Here is a 24,801-nt window from a genome sequence, read left to right as displayed (position 1 = left end):
TATCGCTATAGTATATCTAATGTATAATATACTTAATACAATGTCAGGCTTACTATATAAGTAGATTCTGCGAATTTAGCTCACTGTATTAATAAGCAAGTGTGTATACGTGAATTATGTACAGAGTAACTGTAATCGCAAGTGATATATATTTAATGCAAAGTAATGTATATATATAGCTATGGTGCCTAAGTGAAGAGTATACTGTAACCGCAAGTGTTCCTTATCTAACACAATGTAAAGTATTTTTGTAACACAGTATTTATGCATTTTTTTGTATATACTTAATATTCCAGAGTTATTAATCTAGTATTATTTGAATGTATTGGATGTAAAATTAGCATGTCACAAACGGCCCTATATGACCATGTTCTTATGTTTCTGTTTAATTTCAATAATTACTGTGGCCCGGCAGCTGGATGGCACCGAAACATATCGGATGCTCTGGATAATGGTGGACGTGGTGCTGTACTGATTAACCACTATGGTAAAGGAACAGTGTCCACATCCCCCCGTCACTCACTCTGCTTTCTGTCTTTCTTCCTTTCGCTTTGTAGGTCAACTACTGCTTACTTTGGGCAGGTGGAACTATGAAATTCTTTCAAAGGCATACCGACCTTTAAGAGTCTTCAAGCATAGACTGAAGTTGATTTTTAACACATTTTACTGAACAATTTCCTCCTATGGCTGCAAGAGCAACGTTTCCGTCTTTCCTCTAGAATGGAACATCGATGAGTGTAACAACGATGTCATCGACAAGCATTAAAGGAAATCATCATATATTATTGCAATCCAAACTTATACGTGCTCATCATAATGAATGAATGTAATCATGCAGTCATTAATTCTGGAATAAACCAGCTTTCAATAGCCATTACATCGATTTACTCGATGTAATGGCTATTGTAAGTTACTTATCAAAACAAAACAGCTAGAGGACCACCTAGCAATCAATAACCTGCAACTGAATAACACTGTACGACCCGCAACAACATATATCGCAAGTAATGGCAGAGACTGGCCAGATCTTACTATCTCCGCACAACAGGCCAGAAACTTCATTCAAGTCTGGGCAATAAATGAAGAAAGGAATCTCTCCGATCACAACTACGTCAACTTCACAATAAATCATGCTACGTCCACAACAGCAGTCAAACGCTACAGATTATAGCAAACTAAACATCTTCCGCAATCGCATTTGACAACCCTTTTCAACCTCCTTTCCACATGCGTTCGTGGTGTAATTGAAAGCATACTCGACTTGTATTCGACAGGGTTCGAGTTCCGTCGAAGGCACTGCCCATTTTTCACGTCTCCCGCTTCAAAAACATTCTAGAGTAGCGCCCGAACAAAAAGGATGTTGGACGATAATTCGTCACCACCAGGATTTAGCAAATGGGTCTTTTCATCTTCGGCCGCCCTTTAAAATGGGGAGTTTATAAAGTATTTCCTCCCTCCTTTACCCATGCCTTCGTGGTGTAATTGGAAGCATACTCAACGCATATTCGAGAGGTTCAGGATTATAGGGGCACTGCATATTTTTCACGGCTCTTGCTTCAAATATCCAAATGAATCAACAGTATTTGCACAATCATGCCAGATAAGCAAACACAACAAATGAAGCCCTAAAATCCCTAGACGCATTCACAGCGCAAGTGCTGAGCACAATACGCAATACGTGTGAGGAACTACTCTCGAAGAAACAAATAAACTATACACTCTTAGCTGCTGGACCAAGGATCTCCACGCGCTGGTGGACCAAGGATCTCCACGCGCTGGTGGACCAAGGATCTCCACGCACAGCAAAATAAACACGAAACACTACGCCGCAGGTTTGAAATGGAGAGAGACTGAATAGTCCATCTGCTATATTAAAGTCATTTAAAAGGAGAGGGAAATCTACAAAAGAATGACAATTAACGCCAAGGTACAAACCTGGACAGATTTCTGCACTAAAAGTAGAGAAGTATATGACATTTTCGGCAAAATTTCTACCAACAAAGCTTACAAACCTACGCAATTCCGTCTTCAACAAGTAGAGAGTATTGGAAAGTCTTTCATCTATGAGAACAAATAATACAAAATATGACACGAAAGGCATACTACAGAATATTCTACATGAAGGTTTCCTTGCAGACTCTCCCTTAGACACAACAGAGCAAGAGCCCAGCCGTATAAAAAAAATACAACAGCCACCACTGAAAATGATAAAAAAAAACCCACAAAAGAATGAATACTACACATCTTCAACAATATTACTGTAAAGAAAGAACCTGGCCCAGACGGTATAACTTACGCCAGAGTCAAAATTATATTTAAAGTTTTCCAATATTCTTCTAAATTTATTTAACATAGATCTTCATGCCGGCCTCTTCCCCCACTTATTTCATAATCAGGCGAGTCATTTTTTTCCTTAAATGAGACAAAAATTCTAGTTGCCCGGATTTCTACGGATTATAATATCTCCTTCTGGGATAGGCCCACCAGCGGCCGAGCGGTATTAGTAACTTAGGCAGATAGTTCTCGAGTGCTTTGCCGTAGTTAAATAAACCAAACCAGCCAACCTTTCACCGCTAGACAGAGTATATAAAAAACTGCTAGTCAACTCCCTGAAACATCACTTATACAAAACCTTAAGTTGCCTTTTCTATAATTAATTACAACAATGATCACAACGATATTTTTTAATTTTCTTGTCAACTCCAACACCTAAGTCGTGTACCCATCCTTTGCATTTTAGACATTGAACCACATTCTTTTCGCGGTTTTCCTGACAAATATTACAAGGAGATGAACATCATGTGAAACAATATGGCTGACTAGGGGGTAACCGCTTTTTGGGGAAGAAGCGCAGTTAACGTGATTACGCCTAATATTTAAAAGGTACGACTTAAGCGGTGGTACGACTTGCGCATTCTTATCCTAATCTACCATTTTTCATAACGTAATTTAAAAATTATTAGAAAAAGGAAATTATGAGTGAGACGTAATACACATCGACTTAATATTTCATTTAGAATGATCCATCACACAAATTTCATTACCTTTTTATGTATTTGTATAAACGAAAGAAAACTCTGGAGGTTTGCAAGAATAAGGCTGACAATATTTTTACATATAATGCCTAATCCTATTTTTAAGTGCTAATTTCAATCTTATTAAAGCAAAATGGCGCAAAATGAATTTTTTAAATATAGTAATCCCTGTGTTTAGAATCAACTAGAGATTTCAAATATTTAAATACTGAAAGTGCTTTTTAATAATTAATGGAAAACTTTAAAAACTAAATATTGATTTTATTTCATTCAAAAGTATTTATTGTTTTAATAATTTACTCATGGTTAAATATTGTATTTTTTGATTCAATAATGCCATCGAATGCTACGGATAAAATGCTTTATTTTCTTAATTTTAATACGCCATCGATTGCTACAAACACCTTTTTATTTCAATCCCACCGAAAGAAAAAGAATATTATGATTCTCAAAAAGTAAAATGAACGGAAATTTTTCTATCTTTATCATGAAAAATGTAAAATATAAATATGAAATATTATAATGAACAGTAATTTATTTAAAGAGTTAATTTTGTACGAAATCATGTTTGCAAATATTCTCATTAAAATTATAGAGCTTTCATAATCTTTTTATTTTCAAATAGCCAGCTTTTCCGTGATTAGTTTTTAATACGCTTACATTTTACCGTTTACTTGCTTGAAAATTCTTCTTTTTTCAACAGATGTCATTGTGTTTTGAAGTTTAAAATAAAAGTACTGTGCGTTCTTAATGACTTCGTGAGACAAGAAAAGTCATCTTCTTGTTAACAGATAAAGTAAGAAAAAGAAAAAAACGCTTTCCTTTTCTTTTAGACAAAAAGGAAAAGAATGCGAAGGAAAAAAATGGTATTTACAAGCAAGAAACTAATTTTTAAACGAATTAACTGCTAATAGGTTTAACTGCTTTTCATTTTATTTATTCTTTGCCTAATTCATAAAAGTTTATTAAAATTACTGGTTTGCGTTTTGCATCAAACTCATACTAATTCTCAAACGATCACGCAAAGTTCTTTGGCGCTCGAAATGTACAGCTTAAACTATGACTAATCTAAATGTGTGTGGATGTTTTATACCAATATCTGACTTTTCACATAAATATATACTCTTAATCAATTATATTTTAATTAATAGCAAGTATTATCAATCTTTCCCTAATTAAAATTCCAATTTTGCTCTTAAATGTACCGTAATCTATTCCATTAAATATTTAGTTTTTCGCCTAGAAGAATTCTGTTAGATATACGATAAGAACTTTACGAATAATAAAAGGCTATATAATGATTTCCTTTTTCTTTTTCTGGCAGTAACATTATAGATTTATGGAAAGCTATTTAAACGAAAAATTCTAGTTCTGGGTAAATAAAGTTGGTTATTTATTCAAATCACACGTTCGAGAAATTTCTGTCATTTACAGTACCAACAGAATATCTAATATATTTGGTGTGGTGGTGGTGTATTTAATTATGGCAAAGCACACTAGGGCTATCTGCCTAAGGGGAGGGATGCCTTTCGTGGAGGACTTTCTAAGGGAAACTGGCTCGTATACACGTTACACATGGGGAAAACCACGAAAACGCCCATGCAGCCAGCCCGTTCGCGGAATTCGAACCTCGGACCGAACTACCAGTGTTCAGCGTCTTTACCGCTCGGCCGCTGGTGGGCTCCTAATATATTTGTGAAAAGAAGTCACGTTAGCAGCAGTCTTCGTTTCCTAGGTGCTCAAATTCTGTGTTCTCATGTCCTCATTTCCGGAAGTTTAAAAATAATTGGAAATTTTATTGGAATATTAAAGTGCTCAATTTTAACCGATCAAGAAATGATATATTTTGTTTTCACCTGGAAATGGGATACTTTCTTGATCAAGAAATTGTAGATATACAATATTTATGAGATTACTGTGCTCCAGTGGCATCAAACACAAATTGCACGCTGGTCGCATGCAGGATCTGAAAACATCCGAGGGGCCAAAAACCTTCTTTTTTGTTTTTTAGCAAAATCAACAATTTTATTAATAAAATAAAATATATTTTCAATAAATTTAACTTACTAAATATTAATCAAAACATACATAAACAATACTAAAAATATCGCGTAAGAAAAATATTCAAATTCATATTTATTTGAGATTTCGTATACCTACAAGGCATTTTTGTTGGTTACATTTTGTAATTCCAGTATATTGACAGCTATATTAAATACTTAGACTGACATATTTTCTTATATGCTTAATTAATCATTAAATAGCTTAGAGTTAATTCGCGATTATCCCGGGCTAAAGCACTCACGGATAATTCAAACTAAGTTTTCATGCTTATGGGTCATGCTTATTTCTTTAAAAAATCATTAATCTTTGTTTCGGAGAAAGTTTAAATATTTGTTGAATTTCATTCCGAGTTTTCGAAATTTTATTTTATCATTGTATTCGAAATCCGTTTGGTGAAGAAGTCCAAATGAGTTTGAGGAAACGTCATTGTGTGTCGGGACTGCTGTTGACTAATGCTCACTTGTCTGATGTATAGTCAGCCCATGCCCACGAAATCCCTCTTAGCAAGGAGCGCAAGTTTATGTGTGTCATTGGCAACACGCTTGAGCACCTTGCAAGTGACAGTGCGACTTAGCTTAGTTCCGCCCCCAATTTTGATGGAGAGCACCCGGGGGGGGACGGATCTGAAGATCTCCCACCCTCTTCCCTTATCACCAACCTCTCAAGTTAACTTTCAGCTCGCCGCATATTTAAAGTGTCCCCATACCGTACAGACACTATACATTTACAAACACAAACATATTCTCGGATTCGAACCCGGGCCCTTCGGCACGGCAGTCAGCGACGCTAATCGCTATGCTGCTTGAACTAATATAATTGTCAGTATCTTCTTCGCTTGTATATTTAGTATCATATTTTGCCTCTGCTGTTCTTGTGACATTTGAAACTCTTAATTCTTGTAATATGTTCTTTATTTACGAGTATATTTCGTTCTAAAATTTTTAATAAATTTTTAAAAGATTAGGAAGAGAATATGCGTAATAAACAAAACAATCCCAGTTAACAATCCAAATGTCTTCATGCATGTGCAGAAAGAACTGTACGAGGTAATTGTTGAAAATAACCTGAAGATACAATTCAGCGGATTTTAGAGCCTGCTCGTGCTTGTTTTTTTAGACTACAAGCTTGACATTTGATGGCGTTTCGATTCTGATAAAGTTTGTAGCCTTGGAGAGAAATTACTAGAAACTGTCTTCATCGCAGATTATAGATACCCATTGTCAATTGGGTTCTGTTCTTATTAATTTTGAACTGGGTAAAAAAGTTTTTTCACTTACTAATATATCTCCAAACCAAGCGATTATTCATAAAGCAAAAATTAATAACTGATCGTACTTATTTTTTGACCAGTACGATTAGAATATAATAAAATATATATCTTTAAATCTTTGAATAATATTTATATCACACTGTAAATTAATTAGCTCAATTTTTAGATTTGCGTTATTCCAACTGGCTTTCAATCGAAAAGGAGAGATGTAAACTTATATTTTAAATAACTAAAATCTTGAAATCATTGGAACAAACAACCTATTTGCCGCAAATACATAACTGAATGTTTTCACGAGCTGCCAGTTTCAGACTACCGCTGTAGTATACTTTATGATCAAGAAAATATTTATTTTTCTTTATATTTATGGGAGTATATGGATAGTCTTTAAGGCAAGACTTAGGTTATTTTCCCCTTTTACTCAAGATTATTCAATTTTATTCGCTCGTGAATTAATTAATGCCCATGTAAGATACAGAGAATTAGGATTATAAATGTAAACATTTTGCCTCCGTTTTAAACAGAGTTGTATTCACAAAATTTGAAAATTCATATTTTGGTAACACTTGGTTTAGAGAAATTTCGGGAAGGCCGAAAAGATACTGATTTCGTTTGAATTATTTACTGATTAAAAATAAATCCTCCTTCTAGCATGCATTCGTGGTGTAACAGTTGGCGCAATCTGCACATATTCGAGAGATCCAGGTTCGAGTCCCGGTGAGAGGACTGCACATTTTTCCCAACTCCTGCTTTAACAAAAACCTGATGTCACTACAGTGGCGCATGAACTTAAAAGATGGTGGATGATGATTCTTCACCAGCAGGATTTGGCGATTGGGTCCCCTAATCCCCAGTTGCCCTTTAAAAGGGGGAGTATATAAGGTTGTAGAGACATTAGGATTATTTGGAAGCAGGCAAGATGAAGCATAAGTACCACCTTCTCCGGGAATCGAACCGCGGACCTCTGGAATACCGACCCAGTGCGCTGACCACTACACCACGAAGACACGCTAGGAGAGCGGAATACCTTATAAGAAATACCTTATAAAGTATTTTCTCCCTTCTCTCAGCATGCCTTCGGGGTGTAATGGTTAGCACACTCGGCGCGTATTCGAAAGTTTCAAGTTCGAGTTCAGGCAATGGCATTGCTCATCCTTCTGTCTCCTGTTTCAAAATACGTAATGACTCTACACTGTTTATGAGAAGCAAAAAGCTTAAACTTTTCCAAAAACGGCATTTTTTAGAACTCTCAGAGTAAAATGGAAATGTCTATATAAAGGATCTAAATGTCTTTTACGAAACAAATGGTTTTCCAGCAAGAACTAAAAGTTAATACACATAACGTATTGAAGTTCGCACGTCGAAAACATTTCAGAAGTGCAGAGTGAAAATGGATGGAGTCTTTTAAGAATTATTTGAAATATTATAAATACTACTATCTCTTGCATAAATTATCACCTTAGATAAGAGCATATTATATAAATTACACAGTAGAACGTATTAAATTATTCAAAAACTAGCATTCGAAATTTCATGACATATGAAAGATCTTCAATAAAGTATTTCGCAAAGTCTAGAGAAAAGAAACGAAAAAAAAAAAAAAAAAAAAGCACTTACATTTAAAGAATGAACACGAAACTTAAAACTACTCTTTTTCTCAAGTCACGTTACATAGCGTGACAAAACCAATACAGAACTCGTTGTTAAAAAAACATAAGTTTCCTTTCTGTATTTTCATTCTTGGTATCTAGTTTTATGTACTTACTATTAGTTTTGTAAATAATATCGCTTTCTTACTTTTAGAAATATCGTACTTTACATGCAGTGACTGAGGTATATGTTTAAATTTTCTATGATCTTTAAAAGTCCGAAATATTCCTTTCTGAAAACCTATATGGAATATTTATCAAAGCAAAAATGTTTGCTAAAATTCTAGATATGCGTAAAACGTAAAGCAAAGTTGCGAGGAAAGTAAACGTATAGTTTTCACGTATTCCCAAAGGAATGTTGCAGATAAATATATTTGGAGAGATACGAAATCTGGAGCTTCTACGGTTTTTGATTATTTAAAAACCCTCACTGTTAAACAAATGCTTTTTTCAATGCCTCCGTGAATTTAAAATACAGGTCTCTAAAGTTTTATTTGTGAAAAAGTTGTACTAAAATTATAGTTGGTTTAGTGCTGAATTGGAAAATCTTATATTCCACCCTCTCGTTCAGATATTCCTATTCATTAAATCCTTGACTGATAGTCTTAGAAAATCTACTCGATCGGGGGAAAAAAGAATTACATAAAAACGTTTGTTGAACACAATAATAAAAAACAAATTCCATAAAACGACTTCAGTAAGCAATAACATATACACTTATTAGGTATGTTCTCCTTCCTTTCTGCATGCCTTCGTGGTGTAACGGCAGCACACTCGGCGCGTATTCGAGAGGTCCAGGTTCGAGTCCCGACAAGGGCACTTCCCGTTCTTCCCGTCTCCTGCTTCAGAATAACCTAATGACTCAACACAATTAGGAAGTACTTTAAATACAAACAGAAAATGTTATATATATTTAAAGGAAGCGTTAAAATCCAAATCTGTCCATGAAAAACCTTTTTTTTACCAGAAAACTTACAATCTCCTTCTGTTTTGCTAATAAAGAAGATTATTATAGGTATCTTCTCCTTCCTTACCGCATGCCTTTGTGGTGTAATTGGAAGCATGCCTAGCTAGTAATGGGGAGGTTCGGAATTCGAATCCCAGCACTGCACATTTTCACGTTTCCTCTTTCAACAAATCTAGTGATTCTGCAAAGCTACGTTTGCAAGTCGTTCATTTTCGTAATGTTTCCGAATTTTTTTCTTTTTTTTTTTTTTTTTTTTGATGCAGCATTCGGTAACAGTAGTTGTTGTTTAATCGAATACTGCAAAATAGACTAGGATTATTTGGCTAAAAGAGAGAGCTTTCGTGTAGGATGTTCTCAGGGAAACAAGCTGATATTATGCAAAAAATTATATAAAACCGCAAAACCATCCGTGTATACATCCTATTTGATCCCAGGATGATGTAATTATTTAGAGATTTATCCTCTCAGCTACTAGTGGGCTCATTCAGTAGAAATCGGCAACTGTATTATTACACGAACTTCCATGGTATCTGTTTTCCATTTAAATTCAGTATCTTGGAGGAAATTCTGTCCTGTTTGCTTGCTTACAGTATTATCGACAAATATGTTTGTTCTAGGCTTAAAATTTCAAATGGATGTTTTATGTTCATTCAACAACCTAAAATTTTGATTTTTATGGAGCGTTTTTGCAGAATCCCTATTGCTGCTCGAAAAGTTATTGAGGGACTTTTAAGGCAATGTAACAATAGTTTCTAATATCTAGTACGAGAAAACTACCTTCCTTCCTTTTTAAAAGAGAAACAATGTAGCAAAAGTACTTAAAACAATAACCTTTTTATATCAGAAATGTCTGTAGGCTGTTTTTTCTGTTTTTTGGGTTTTAATCCAAAGAAGCTTTGTCCCTGAAGGACTATTGTTTTCGTTTTGCGATTTTGCGTTGAAAACTGCAAAAGGCTCTATGATTTTTCAATTTGTTGCCAAAAAATACTATCCCCCTGTATTATATTTGAAGAAATTAAATAAAGACGAATCTGCATAAATGTATGTATGTTTCTCGCATTGGGATAAGACAGTGGTACCTAGAGCCATTAGATTCTGCGAATATGGGTATCTGAAAGCCCAAATTTGAAATTTGGAATTTGTTTAATTATCAATTTCATATTTTGTAAAACTTAAAAGAATTTTTGATTGACAAACTCAACGATTTAAAAGCGAGCAATGGCAACACTCTACGGGGGGAAAAACCTTTTTATCACCAGTGCGCGACATTGTGTATCGAAAATTCTAAAGATATGTTAATTTTAAAAGTATTTTGCGACATTGTTGTTGAACTGAATTTTATGGTTTAAGTGGAAAGAACATGATATTTAATAAATAAAGGTAACACACAAAACGTTAAAAAAACGCCTCTTTGGACGTAGTTTAAAATCTGAAAACTTTCAAATTTTTTTTCCGATGCATTACGCTACTACAGTACTAATCAATCTTGCAGACAGGAAAATTGCATGTGTTGATTCAGAGGGCAGAAGATCATCAGTTTATTCTTCGAATTGTAATAATACTTTGTTTGTGTTAGTGTTACAAACTATATTATGCACAATATATTAAATTTTAAAACATTCATCTTCATTTAATTTTTAAAAATATATCTTTTTTTGGCCAAAACTTATAATAGTCTATTTAACGAATAATATTCACATATATTTACAACAATAAAAGATATTTCCAAAGGCATGTGTTACATTTCTACATTCAAAACACTCACGGAAACTCTTGCAGAGGAGTTATATTTGTAATGTAAGAAGATACTTCCTTAGATATCTTTGAAACAGCTTTCGAAGGGAAGCATTTACTTGCTGCAGCGCTCCTAATGTTCCTGGGAGCATTGGTGGAATGTCTCTTTCGATATCTATCATGCACTAGCTGTCGTGTCATTTTGGATAACTTGAATTATCTGAATACGTTGATCCTGTGGAACTAGCTTCATAGAGGGAACATCGCAGTCAGACGGTAAGAAATCTGGCAAATAAGGAGTTAGGGCATGATAGGGATTTGCTTCTGACTGAAAAAACAAAAATTTACACAAATACCGTTTCCTCAAAATGCCGCATCACGTTAAATGATCGAAAGATGCTTTAATTCTGTTTACTCTACAGTACATATTAAGCTATTCTGGATGATGTGGACTTCATGCATTCCTTCTGTAAGGAGTGCGCTAATGACAGCTTCACTCACATGATATAACATTTGCTCGAGTATATATAAGGTAACAGACTAATAGTTAGCCTTCCTTGTTGATAATTTTGTGAATTTTTCTATGTTTTGTCAGTGCATTGCAATGCATTTGTACTCAATGTAAAAGCAGGTTACTCATTTTGTGATTAACTACAAACATTTAAGAGATATAGATAAAATTTCAGTTCGTCTGTATTTTGAAAATAATACCCAAAGTTTGTTTGTCCTACTAAGAACATAATAAGTAGCACATTTTATTACCTCCTTCCAACCTAGGTAAGGGAGATAATGTTTTCGGTTAAAAAATTCGATAGTGAGTTTTCAGTGAAGGACGAATTAGGGTTGCCACAACACGTTTTTACTAATTTTACAATGATGTATGTTTGAATATGTGTGACGATGTTTGGTCCACGATACCTCTTGTATGAATTTTCCAAAAGTTTCTATTTTGCGTATTTAAAATTTCTACGTTCACGTAAAGAGTTGATGAGATTTTGAATAAAATTGAAGAACTAGAAGTGGTACTTTACAGGAAAACAATAACAATCTTTAATTAAAAACTATACTGAAATATAATTCAAAACTTTTCAATTTTAGTATTTAAGACTTTTACATGAATGGGAACAACATATCAGATTTTGACTAAAATTGATTAACCGGAAGTAATACTTTACTTGGAGCTCTGAACAGACTTCCGTAAAAGAATATAATGTGAAGTAAATGAAAACTTCTGAAATTTATGAGGTAATCCAAAACTTCTGAGAACAACAAATTACATTTATTTTAACATTAAATATATTACTGTAATTATACTAACTCCAGAGAGAATAAGCACATTATGAAGACGAGCTGTCGTTATGAACTACTCGTAATTAAATATATTAGCCTCAGTCCTCAATTATGTGTTCGCCTAACTTTTGTACCGAATCACTTTTCAAATAAAAGGATGCTGTGACCAAATGATATCGCTATGTATTATTTTTATAGAAATAATATTGCTAATATAAAAAGAAGTTTATTAACACTATGGGAATTTTAAAGATATGCTGCTTTTAAAACTTTTGTGATTGTTAAGTCAATTTGTGAACCCGAAACATTATATGATCATCAGAGGACATGCTATAATCGATGTGCTAGTTTCAAATCAAACCATGATAGCAAGAGAATAGAATAATAAAATGTAAATACTATTTATAACTCACACTGAGCCATAAAATTTATTAATAAATTTCGTTTTATTTACGATCAGGAATTTATATCTTACAGAAAGCTCGTTATTGTTCCTCCAATTCTATGTCTTAAATAGAATCAGCGGAGTTCATGTGCTGGCCACGTAGAATTTTTTAATGCATTTCGAAATTCTTTAAATTTGTATACCAGGCACAGGACAGAGACAATTATTCTTATTTAAAGTTGGAGCAAATGTCCATTCTTCTACTTTTGACAAATTACAGAATAAATAAATATCATGTTTTGCTAATTTGCTTTTAGTTCTTTATTTCACGTCTTCTTAGGGACAAGTTTCCCTTTATTTCCCTTTTTTTATTATAATTTCTCCCTCTTAGTGTGTATTGCCCGACCTTTGTTTTAGCTTTATTTCTTTATTTAGTAAGTTTCTCGCAATCTTCAGTTTAAAATTTACGTTAGACAGTTTTCCCAGTACGAGATATAATGCATATACTTATGGGAGTATGTAAGCACAATAATTTCTTCTGAAGTATTTTCTAAAACTTTTGAAATATATTTCATTGATCCAAACATTTATTTACATTCTTCTTTAGTTTTAAGATGAAATGTCTTTGTGCTAGTCATATAATCGCATTTCATATCTTACAGAAGATTACTTCCTGGACTTGACAAGTATATAATATACCTCAGAAATGTTGATGCAGGTTTTTACATCTTCGATCTGAAAACAAATCAGGAATTTTTGAAATACATAAAAGAAACCTATATGGAACAACATTTATGCTAATAATTCACGATTAAGTAAATACTCCTGTTTTATTTAAAAAATATTCCTATGTGGAGACTCGCTTGTACGGCCTGTTAAATTATACACACATTTTGTTGAACATCATTTAAATATATTTCCGCGAATTAGTTTAACTTAATTAACTGATTCCTAGAGATAAGTTGAAAAGGATATCAAAAATTGCAAATTTTGAAATTAAATATCCCGGACAATTTTTGTCGTACGAGAGTTGAACTTCTTATAATTTTGTTTTCTTTTCATAACGAGTATAATACGTTCCCAAATATAAGCACAGGAACCAGGAGACAGCATTAAAAGTCAGTTTTCGCTATTTATTGAAAATCTTTTTTTTTTTTTTTTTTTTTTTTTTTTTTTTTAATTTGACATTGCCAAAAAATAAATGATTTCGTCATTTAAAAGACATCCGCAAATCGTAGTTCATGACTACGACCAAAGATTGTGAAAATAAAGAATGGACAAGGACCATTAAGCCGGGTACGTAAGGTGATAGGTGGCTGTATATATACTGCCGATTGCAATAAGAAAAGGGAAGTGCACAATTAGATCTTATAGCAGTCTCGTATACAAAATTTCAACATTTTACCCCTAATCATGTTTGAGATAGGCGAGATAAACACATACGTACCCCTTTTTTACGTACGTATGCAAAAATCTCTTTTGGGTCTACTTTAAATTCATTCTATAATACGTTTTGGAAGAAACGAATATTTTATTATTAGAAATAAAGTCAAAATGGATTCCAGAACGAACAAAATGAATGTTTCTTTGAAGTATAACGCCCAAAATTGTTTAGTACAATACCTTTTTTTTACTTTGTACAAGGAAGTAAGAACAGAATTGTAAAGAAAGCTAACAAAGTTCTTTTATTTTAATTAAAACTTCTAGAAGTATCTTTAGGCAAACAAATTGTTAACAAAATCTTAGGTATGTAGAGATATTAGCTTATTTGGAAGCAGAAGACATGAAATATGAGTAATGCCCTCGCCGGGACTTGAATCACGGACCTCTCGAATACGCGTCGAGCGTGCTGACCACTACGCCACGAAGGCGTGTTAACAAGGCGGGAGAAATGACTTATAAGTATGCGAAGACATTTGTAAATAATTTTATAAATATTGTTGCTTCATCCATATATAAAAACAAACATAAGCAAAGTATTAATATACAAAGTATTAATATATACAAAGTATTAATATATAAAAACAAAAATAAGCAAAATACCAAAAGGAAAAACAAAATGAAAATTTAAAGAGAAACAACTCAGTATTTTCGTTTTTTGAACTCGATTTATTGTTTATTTTTAAAGTTTTTACGAATATCCTTTGAAAACGTTAGTTTTAAGAACATGTTTTTAATTTTACTTCTCACTTAACACTGAGATTCTGAAATTAATTTAAAACCCGCAGCATACTTGCTTAGTGGGTCACCGTCGATCCTATCCTTCTTAATTAATTATGACACTAAGCAAAACAGAAATGCATAAAACCAAACACCTCTAAAGTGTCTTTTTCACCTGAGATTTTAGCCTTGAAATCTTCCATTCTAAAGAAGATTTACTTAAATGTAGTGCTTCCAATCATCATGTATGGAATTGGAGCCTGGGGATCCAGGGCAGGGGAACTGATTAGATTACGGATGAAGTTAGACAGTATTCAGAGAGCTTGGGGTTTAGCTTTAACCCTATGTTTTAGAACGGTGTCTACCGAGGCCGTCTTTGTGTTGGCTGGGCTGCCTCCTATCTCAATTTTATACGAATTTTATTATGAGAAATTTTTATTTAGAACTGGACGAATGGAATTGAAAATGTGTGAAGATTATTTAATTACAAAGAATGTTTTTGAAAAATTTAATATTCATTTAATACATCCTTCCAATAGATTTGTCTTTGTTTTTGATAAAAGTAATCCAACTGTTGATGTTGTTTGATATTTATACAGATGGTTCTGGGGTCGGAGGGAGCGTAGGAGCTGCCTTTGTTGTTTTCTATTATGGAACTGAGGTGGATTATAGAATGTTTAAGTTTAACATATATAATTCATCTTTCAAAGAAGAAAGGGAAGCGTTCAAACAAGCCTTATTATGGATTAAAAATACCTTGTTTATACCCACGTCTGTAAATATTTACACTGACTGCCTGTCACTTCTCCATGCGCTCTCCCGCCCAGACAATTTCAATCCATTAATTGTCGAAATTAAGAGTCACTTAGAAACTTTGAGTTCATATTTAAATATTAAGCTTTATTGGTAATGAGAGGGCCTACAGCCTGGCCAAGCAGGCGGTCTCAGATGTCAGTGCAATGGATATTGAAGTAAAAGGTTCGAAGAGAATTGTTCTTCGAAGAATGAAAACATTTTACCTTAACAAATGGAAAATACAGTGGTTCTCTTCACCTAAAAACAAAGGATTTATGGAACTAATTAAAATTACGAATAAAATGAAATGTATGAACAATACTGATATTAATCAGGTTTTAACTGGGCATCGGTTTCCGTTCTATTTCAACCGATTTAATCTGCAAGAAAATAAATTATGTAATGGTTGTCAGGTTGACGGTGATGCTAGGCATTTCGTGGTTGATCGTAGTTTAACAGCCCCTATTAGACAGATTTTTAACATTACTGATTTTAATGTAAGTGTCATTAATTTTGAAGTTTTTAAATCATATTCTATTGCTCTAATGAAGTTTATCAATAAAATTAGAGCGCTGGTAGGAATCTTCTGTTAAAATTGAATTTTGTGTTTATATGGGTTTTGGATATCTGTGGTGTTCTATGTTGTGAATTTGTGTTTATGGATTTTTTTGTTTGTTTGTTGGTCTGCAATTTTGTGTTAGATGTGCTTACTTATTTTTGATTTAGTATTTTTGTTTGTTGTTTGGTGGTGGCTGGTTTACTGGCTGCCCTCGTTTGTGGAGATACGGGGACCCTTCTTTTGAGCTGTGGGGACACTCGTGTCCAGGTGGGCTGAAAGGAGCCTCCAATTCTTACAATTCTTACACCTCTAAAGTTCCTGCGTTTGAAAAAAAAAACCCGAATAATATAATATAAACTGAAGAAATGTTTCTGATAGTGCAACTACAAAACACATTTATGATTTCATAACTGCCTGTAAAAGCATAAAACGTTAATACGTCATTAAACGTCATTGTTGGAATCGAAGAAACTGTTACCTAATTTTATTTCGCATTCTTGTTCTCCAGATCTTGAGATATTAAAAAAATTAATTCCATATAAAGGTTAGATATTAAAAATTTACAAATGTTGTTAAAGTAATTAAAGCCTTTCTTCATTTAAAAGTAGTTCTGTGGTATTTCTAAAATTTCTAAATGGGTACATAACGCTACCATACATTTATCATCAGAGTGCCTCGAAAATGCACGAAATACTGCGCTACCTCATGCCGGCAACTATCAACCATAAGGTAACAGGTGACTAATATCATCCTATTCCTTTCAAATTTAATTTTAATAATGTGCCTAAATTTAATAAATATAGATTAGTAAAACAAAAATTGGTCACCGGTCTTGATGATCTTCGATATTCTTTGGATTAGTTTTGATGTTAGAAATATTCTTAGTGAAATCTCTAAAAATGTTTGGGCTTGTTATATTAAATTATGTTTACCATATGATGCATTTATGAACCGTACGATTCAGTAGCGCTGTAATTGTGAAAAACCACAAAATCTTTATTTTCACCGCTGGGCCTTGCAAACAACCAGTTCCTCATAGTATTATCACAGTCTGAGAACTGACTACTTGCATATCTATATCTTACTGAATGAGCTTGAATTTTTGCAACTGACAGTTTGAATGAACTCTTTCAGGATTGTTATAATACTTAAAGCTATAAATAATAAACCTTTATATAGAAATTTTAACTTTTTAAACTTAAGTGGATGCAGCTTTCGTAACTGAAAATCAGACTAATCGATTTTTATTTGTTTGTTCAATTGAATATGGATAGACAAAAGCTATAAAACGGAGGGATGTATCGTGAAGGATTTTACAAGAGAAACAGATCATATTTTAAGTTACATTAATTAGATTATAGCAACCCATATTAGGGCATTCTTATATTTAGGTTAAAGATTAGAAAACAAACTCTAAAATACCTGTAGAGTTGTGTCATACACCAGAGTCTGAAGTCAAATTGAAATACCAGAATTAAGAAGTCTTCTGTGCTCATTTAACGAATGATGAACTACCCACGTTTTTAATTTTACTTCATGTACACACTAAAACGGATTGCAAAACAGTCTTGCTAGTCTGTTTTATTTATGTTTTGAATTTTACAATATTTGTCATTTGAACTGTAAACTTTCTCATAAAGTTACTTTTGCCTGTCTTTTTGTACACTTTCGTACTTCTACTGTCATTAAGTTACTTTGATGTTGGAGATGTGAAAAAATGTGCAATTCCCTCGCCGGAATTCGAGCCTGGACCTTTCGAATGTGCTACAGTTACACCACGAAGGCATGCAGAAATCAGGGAGAAAATACTACAAGACGAAATTAAAAGAGGGTAATATCTGAAAAATGGTGGGGTCATTAATATGAATATTCGTGTCAAAATTATCTGTGCGGAAATTCTTTATAATGAGAAATTCTTAAATTTATTCCCTTGAGAAAGTACCAATATTGCTATCAATGACATTTAGACGCAAAAGAGAGCAAATTTTATCATATCCGAATAATTATTTTTGTGATAATACTAAAAACTAAGTATAGAAAGGCTCAAGCAAATCCTTTTTATTTACTGTTTTTAACTTCGTATCTTTTTTGCTTACATTTTTTCTCAATAATTCTTAAGCGTGTCAAGTAATAGGGGCTGGTTAGTATAATCATGCTTTTACCACTGAGCTAGGCAACATTCTATGTAAATGTACACTCTAATTAATCGTTCCTTTAATCAGGTACGGGACACTCGTGTCCAGGTGGGCTGAAAGGAGCCTCCAATTCTTACAATTCTTACACCTCTAAAGTTCCTGCGTTTGAAAAAAACCGAACAATATAATATAAACTGAAGAAATGTTTCTGATAGTGCAATAACTAAAAACATTTTGCAAGAGAAACTGCTTCATTTTCACATTATTCTTGAGTAAATATATGAAAGTTCTTTGCGGTCAAATTCACTGTTGCAGTCACCCCCGGATCAAACTACTGGTTTCAGCTGTCATTCTACTACTGGTAGACTATTGTTGACTATAAACTTTTGAGAAGCAAGTTTCCTGAATTGCTCTCTAACATCACTATCAAACGCGATTGGAACATAGCTGTACTGAGTCTATAGTCACACCAAATTACAGTAGTTTAACTACATATATGTAAGATATAAAATATCTAATATGTAAAGTATAAAAAATCTAGCTTTCAAATAATAAATTAATAGCCCTTTAACTTCCGTTTCATTCTAAAAGTAACAACAATAAAATTTTCTCCCTGCAGTTCTGATACGCACTTACCGATGAAATCTGAAACCAAAATCCTGTACATTAAAGTGTCACATGATCTGAAATGGAATTCGGTATATAAAAAGCTGACTTACGTCGTAACTCCCTTCTCTTCTTATTCGCTCGTCTCTTCCGTTCGCTGCTTTCCGCTACGTAAGGTTTCCTTTTCTAAATTTGTCCATTGTTTAAGACGTAAGCTGAACAAAATTGTGAGGCGCATAGCGCAACCACAGCGATAATGTGCATTATCTATCAAGAAATAAAATCATTTGTCGCCATGTTTGCAAGTTTTTTGGTTTATGCACTCGTCGTGCTAGCTACGCAACAAAGTCTTCAAGTTAAGACGCAGTCCTCTCCAACGCCAATCCGTTGCAACTCTCACCAGGTCATCTTTTCTCATCTAACGACACAGTCTTATTTTAATACTAACCCAGTTATCAAATGGACAATAACGCAGTTATCATATAACTGAGCAGTGTTACCACATATACATACATATGCATATAAAATTACTATCTTCCAGTCTCACCTCTTTTGTCAACCTTCTAGAATTAGAGTTTAGGAGTTTCAACGGTCAGGAATACAATGGTCAGTTATTTATGAGTAAAATAAACATTATAGTCTACCTAAAAATTTTCACAGTGTATATTTAAAATTAAATCCTAATTATTTGCCATTTTGAGGGTAATAGTAATATTTTTTTTTTTAATTTCAGAGGCTGAATCTTAGTGAAGATGTTGCAGGGGCAACTTTCATGGCCGCAGGAAGCTCTGCACCTGAACTTTTCACTGCCATTCTTGGTATGTTAAAATTTAAGGGTAACACATAATTTACATTTAACGTATTCTCCGAGCTTGTGTCGAAGAATTTATAATTTTGAGAATAAAGAAAACGCTCATAAGCTTATTTATATATGAAATATCTTTTTATTTTCAGTTAAATCCCTGTTTAAATTGAACTTCAATTCGTTCAACTTCGACCTATTGCATTTAAACCTTTTGCAACTGAAAAGAATCGCGTATCACGTGAAAAATTATAACGTGAAAATTATAGTTTGAAAATAGCTATGAACAATATGGTGTTTTATTGTATTATTCAATGTATGCAATATTAAGGAAGTGAAACTTTTATAGATCCCCAGAAAAGAAGGTTCTATATTTTTCGATGATTTAATAATGCGTAAAACTATCATTAGAATCTTGAATCTTCTATACTATTTACAAAATAATAAATAAATTTCTCAAAGAAGAACTTAGGTATCAAATAAAATTCTACATACCGTTTCATTCGAATCTCAGGTCTACAAAAAAACTCTAGTAACAGAAACTTGGCAAATCGAGCATTTCGTAGAAAATACTCATGCCAGCTAAAAATGTTTCATTCAGAAAACTGATATTATATTTTAAATAATTAAAGATTTTTAAGAATTAATTAACCTGGAAGAGTATTAAATCTGATAAACAAGATTGTGGGAAAATTTTTCCTGGTTAATAAAATTAAATCTAATTGACAGGATTGTAATAAATATTCTTAATTATTAAAATTATGTTGATTAGTTTTGAAACAGAAACTTCTTTTGCAGGTGTGTTGGTCGCCAAAGGAGACGTGGGAACAGGAACTATTGTAGGATCGGCAGTTTTTAATGTGCTCTTTGTTATTGGAGTGTGCGGCATTTTTGCTGGAAGGGTAAGACAATTCATAAGTATACTTTATGGTAATTCGTATTTTGTTTCTATATAGTCTATTCTATGTTCTTGTTATACATAAATAAGAAATATAGCCTAACCTGAATGTTATAAGTCAAACCACTACACCAATGTGAGCTGGTTTAAAATTCAGTCTGACTATACTTTCATCAGATACCAAAAAGTGGCCAGAAAGTGATAAAACTCGGCAAAAAGAGAGAAACAGCAACGAAAAATAATGATCTTTATTTCGAAATAATGCATAATACAGAGCGAGAACAGCGTCGGCTCAATAGGTTATTTATATTTATATGCCACTGAGCAGGCTGTTGACCTAAAGGTAAGATCAAGATAATGCCTACCCAACGGAAAAAAAAAAAAAAACCCACTCAACTACAGCAATCGCCAAGGCGAATCCTACAGATCAGCGGCTTTTATTTTATTCAATAGCAAACTTTAAGTTAAATAGCAAATTTTTGATAGAAGACTTCTTTACACAAATGTGCAGCGTATATGTTCGTTAATAAACATAACGTAATCACCATGATTATTAATTGCAAAAGTATTATGATAACATCGCAAAAATGATTAAAGTAACTTAAATACCAATTTGTATGTACATAATCTATTCGACTGTGATCAATGCTATTGAATATATTGCTGCCTTCAATATTTAGTGTCATATTGTTAAAACAAAGTTCAAAAATAGGAAAGCACTTTGTAAGAGTTCCATTGTGCAATAATTCTGTAGACGTGCTTAATCAAATGTTTTGTGCTTCCTGCAATAATCCGTAAGTAAACAGTTTATGACCAGATATGCGTTACTTAAATATCTCTGAAACTATTTTCCCCTGAATGGAAGTCCAATAAGGTTTTTTCCTTGAACTATGTTCATTCATTCAAGTCTTAAAAACAATATATGACAATTCTACATTACGTAAATATCTTTGAAACTAGTTTTGGACTTCTATTCAGCGGAAAATAGCTTCAGAGAATGAACAACAAGCCAAAATGAAATCTTCTGTTACTTCTAGTACTGACATAAAAACATAAATTTTTTGAACCTCGATCACCAAATGAATACTATTGTCATCTTCGAAGTGCCTTCAAATGCCACTTCGGCAGATATTCAAACTTCTTCCGCTTCGCATTTGTCTTCAGAACTACATCAACCATTACAACTGGTTACAAGTTTTCCTGGTAAAAACAGCAATTCTGGTACCAAGAACTTTGTGTTAGGAATAATCAGACAAGATGTCGCAGCATTTGGCTACCGTCGTTGGATATATAATTGGATTTAATACCTGCACGTTTCGCAAGTATTATCGAATAATACGATGTTATGGATGGTACGCTTTTGGATATCACATGAAATAATGTACAGCTAAACTTTCTTGTGCACGCATTGCTCAGTCATATATAATCCCTAACTGTCCAGAGGGCCTTATTTGTTATAGGACCATTTTGGGCGGCGATATACGAAACTACACTTCTAAGTACAGAGTCAATAAGAGTACGAATGGTGTTGTGCGGAATGCCTCTCCATTTCCTCCCAACCATTTGCCACAGTTCGTCTTTGCAACGAGGCAATGGCAGGGTCTGCAAATGGCGTCCAATCACATTCAAATGTGTTCGATTGGTGGGAAATCAGCTTATGAAACCAAATGATCTCAATAGTGCAGATGGAATATATACAGACGGTTCCAAATACCTAGAGGGAACAGGCAGTGGCCTCTCCTATATCGAAAACAATAGAGTTAATTACCAGTAGCAAAGGAAACTGAGTACTTTTTAACTCAGTTTTTTTCAGGCAGAGTTGCTAGAGATTAGAGCAGCTATAATTTATTTGTCGGAAGCGCGTCTAGCTTCTAATCACATGTATACGGACTCAGCTTCACGTTTAACTGCAACAGCAGGGACTGCTTCACGCAGTCCATTAGTGAATAATATTAGACATCTGCTGCTACAAGTATTCCATTCAGGCAATAGGCCTCATCTGCACTGGATCCCCGCACATGTGGGCATATATGGCAATGAAATGGCTGACCATATTGCCAAAGAAGCGGCATGTTCTACCACACTCCCAGAAATACCGGCTCTCAAACCGGTCTCTTTTCTCAAGCAACAAACTACGTCTCAACTAATGACTAAATGGCAATACGAGTGGAATAGAAGCGCCACAGGACGAAGAGTATATAAGTACATATCTAGGGTCTCTCTGGACAGACATATTCCGCCTTACTATACCACTCTTTTTGACAGGCTACGACCCCTTTCCTTCTTATCTCTACCGCTTTAAGATTAAAGATAATCCATCTTGTGATTGTGGTGAAAAAGGCAGCCCGGACCATTTTGCATTTAACTGCAATCTACTTAGAAATCAGAAACTCAGGCAGCCGAGTGATAAAAATAAGTCCATGTGGTACAACAGTCTCCATATAATAAATATGCAACCAGTCGGCTCAAAAACATTATTGACTGGTGTGCAGATGCTGATCCCCGGAGGATGGGTTCGAGGGACTCCTACCTCTCTTTCCCTACCAACAACCTCTCGAGAGAATTGCCAGCTTGCCGCATATTCAGAGTGCCCCCATGCCACACGGACACTATACATTTACAAACATTCATATTTTCTCGGGATTCGAACCCTAGCCATTCTGCACTGAAATCAGCGATACTGCACTGCAATCAGCCACTATACCAGTTGCGCGGCAAAAATATCTCGAGAGCAAGTGGTGTTCCCAGGTGGTCACCCTCCCAAGTGCTGACCTCGTCCGATGCTGCTTGATTTCGGTGATGGACGAGAACCGGTACTTTCAGCATGGTATGGCCATTGACACATTTTTCGATTAATCACTTTGATTAATTAGATGTGGTATCTAAAACTTCTTTACTTATAATTACATGTATTTAACGATTTACACATAAATAAAGAGACTTATGTCAATATTAGAAACATTCGAAGACGATAAAAACTTTTCTGTGGGTATAATATTTTTTTTATTATTATTCCTTAACAATTTTGCAATTTCATTTATACGTTCAAGATAAACACGTAGCATTAATTTTGGAAAATATTGGCTATAAATTAATGTGGCAAATGTGTCTACAATAATCATCTGCTAAATAATTCAGTCAGTCAAAATAATAACATTTTATATGTACTATTAGTAACCAAATGTAACGCAATCTGTCTGCTGTTAATGAACAGGCAACATTGGACGGTTTAAAAAGGGAAATACGATATAAACTTCAGCACTTCCTCTAAATATATAAAATCAGAACTCCAAAATTTTACATATTTGCTGACGTTATAAAAATCTTTTTCGTAAGAGGGCGCTTTTTTTTTTTCATGGTTTTCCGCTTTCAAAATTTGCATAATACTTTAATAGAGCTACACGTTTGTAGATTAAGAAGTGTCGGAATAGTGATCTGTGGATGTCGTGTATCGCCTTTGTTGTGCATAAAAAATTGATTCTATAGTGGATGTTGAGATCCAGATAGAATGCCAACGTGGTGCTTCATCCGTTTTGCCTTGGAAGTTGTTAAGGATGATGAAACGTGTTTGAAGTGGTGCGAAGATCATGGCCTGATTCTCGCAACAAAAATTTGTTCTGAAGGACATGGGATGTCCGTCGACAAAAAGAGTTCCAATCTAGGGGAATTCAAGTGCGCGAAAAAACATATATCCGGTAAAATTGAAACGGTGCCAAGAAGCAAAGGAACTTGGTTTGGATTTAATTGTAAGGTTCCACCTAGAAAAATACTTGCGTTGATATATTGTTTTGCTCGAGGTTTTGATTACGAAACTGCTGTCTTGGAGTGTTCTTTCGGTGAAAAAGGTATAAGCCGAGAAACAGTTATTGAATGGTATTGCTATTTGTACGAAGTTATATCTTCACATTTACTGCAGAGAACCAACGATGAAAGTAAACTTGGAAGCAAAGAAAACATAGTAGATATGAAAGTTCTACAGGCTGGTCGTCGAAAGCGAGACAACGGCCCTATTGCTGAAGGCAGCTGGATTTTAGTGCTTATAGAAACTGGATCCAAGCGTTTTAGGTCAGAAATCTCTGATGGAGATGATCGCTGGTCAGATGAAGCTCTGTTCTCTCTTGTGAAAAAGCACGTAATAGAAGGAACTATTATAAAATCCGGTGAAGGCATTTCAGTTCCTTTTAATGACAGCTACTTGCAGTATTCCAGTTGTTTATCCGATATTCCTGGAAAAGCAGTAGAGGAGTTGAAATCTTTGCAGGATGGCTACAAGAAATATGCACGTAAGATTTCTGAAGTAGATTATTTGTTTTGTTATTTGTTTCGTCGCGAGTGTAATTATGATAAGAAAGATGCTTTTGAAGAAATTGTTTCTATTATCAGTAAAGAATATTCACTTGAGTGAAGAAACATTTCTAATACTTTAATCTTACCATCTGAGACTTTGTGAAA

General features: G+C 33.9%; 1 protein-coding gene across 1 annotated transcript in view; it reads left to right on the top strand.

Annotated features, from left to right (window-relative positions):
• Positions 1-24,801, top strand: part of LOC118191098 (sodium/potassium/calcium exchanger 4-like) — a 412,974-nt gene that overhangs the window by 253,197 nt on the left and 134,976 nt on the right. The window contains exons 4-5 of the mRNA XM_085823409.1: positions 19,383-19,467; positions 20,250-20,353. Coding sequence (XP_085679535.1) covers positions 19,383-19,467; positions 20,250-20,353 — 189 coding nt within the window. The remainder of the gene's footprint in view (positions 1-19,382; positions 19,468-20,249; positions 20,354-24,801) is intronic.

This window comes from Stegodyphus dumicola, chromosome 9, assembly GCF_044657685.1.
Source record: "Stegodyphus dumicola isolate Sdum_Otavi_A_Nest chromosome 9, ASM4465768v1".
NCBI lineage: Eukaryota > Metazoa > Arthropoda > Arachnida > Araneae > Eresidae > Stegodyphus > Stegodyphus dumicola.
This window is presented reverse-complemented; position numbering and strand designations above follow the sequence as displayed.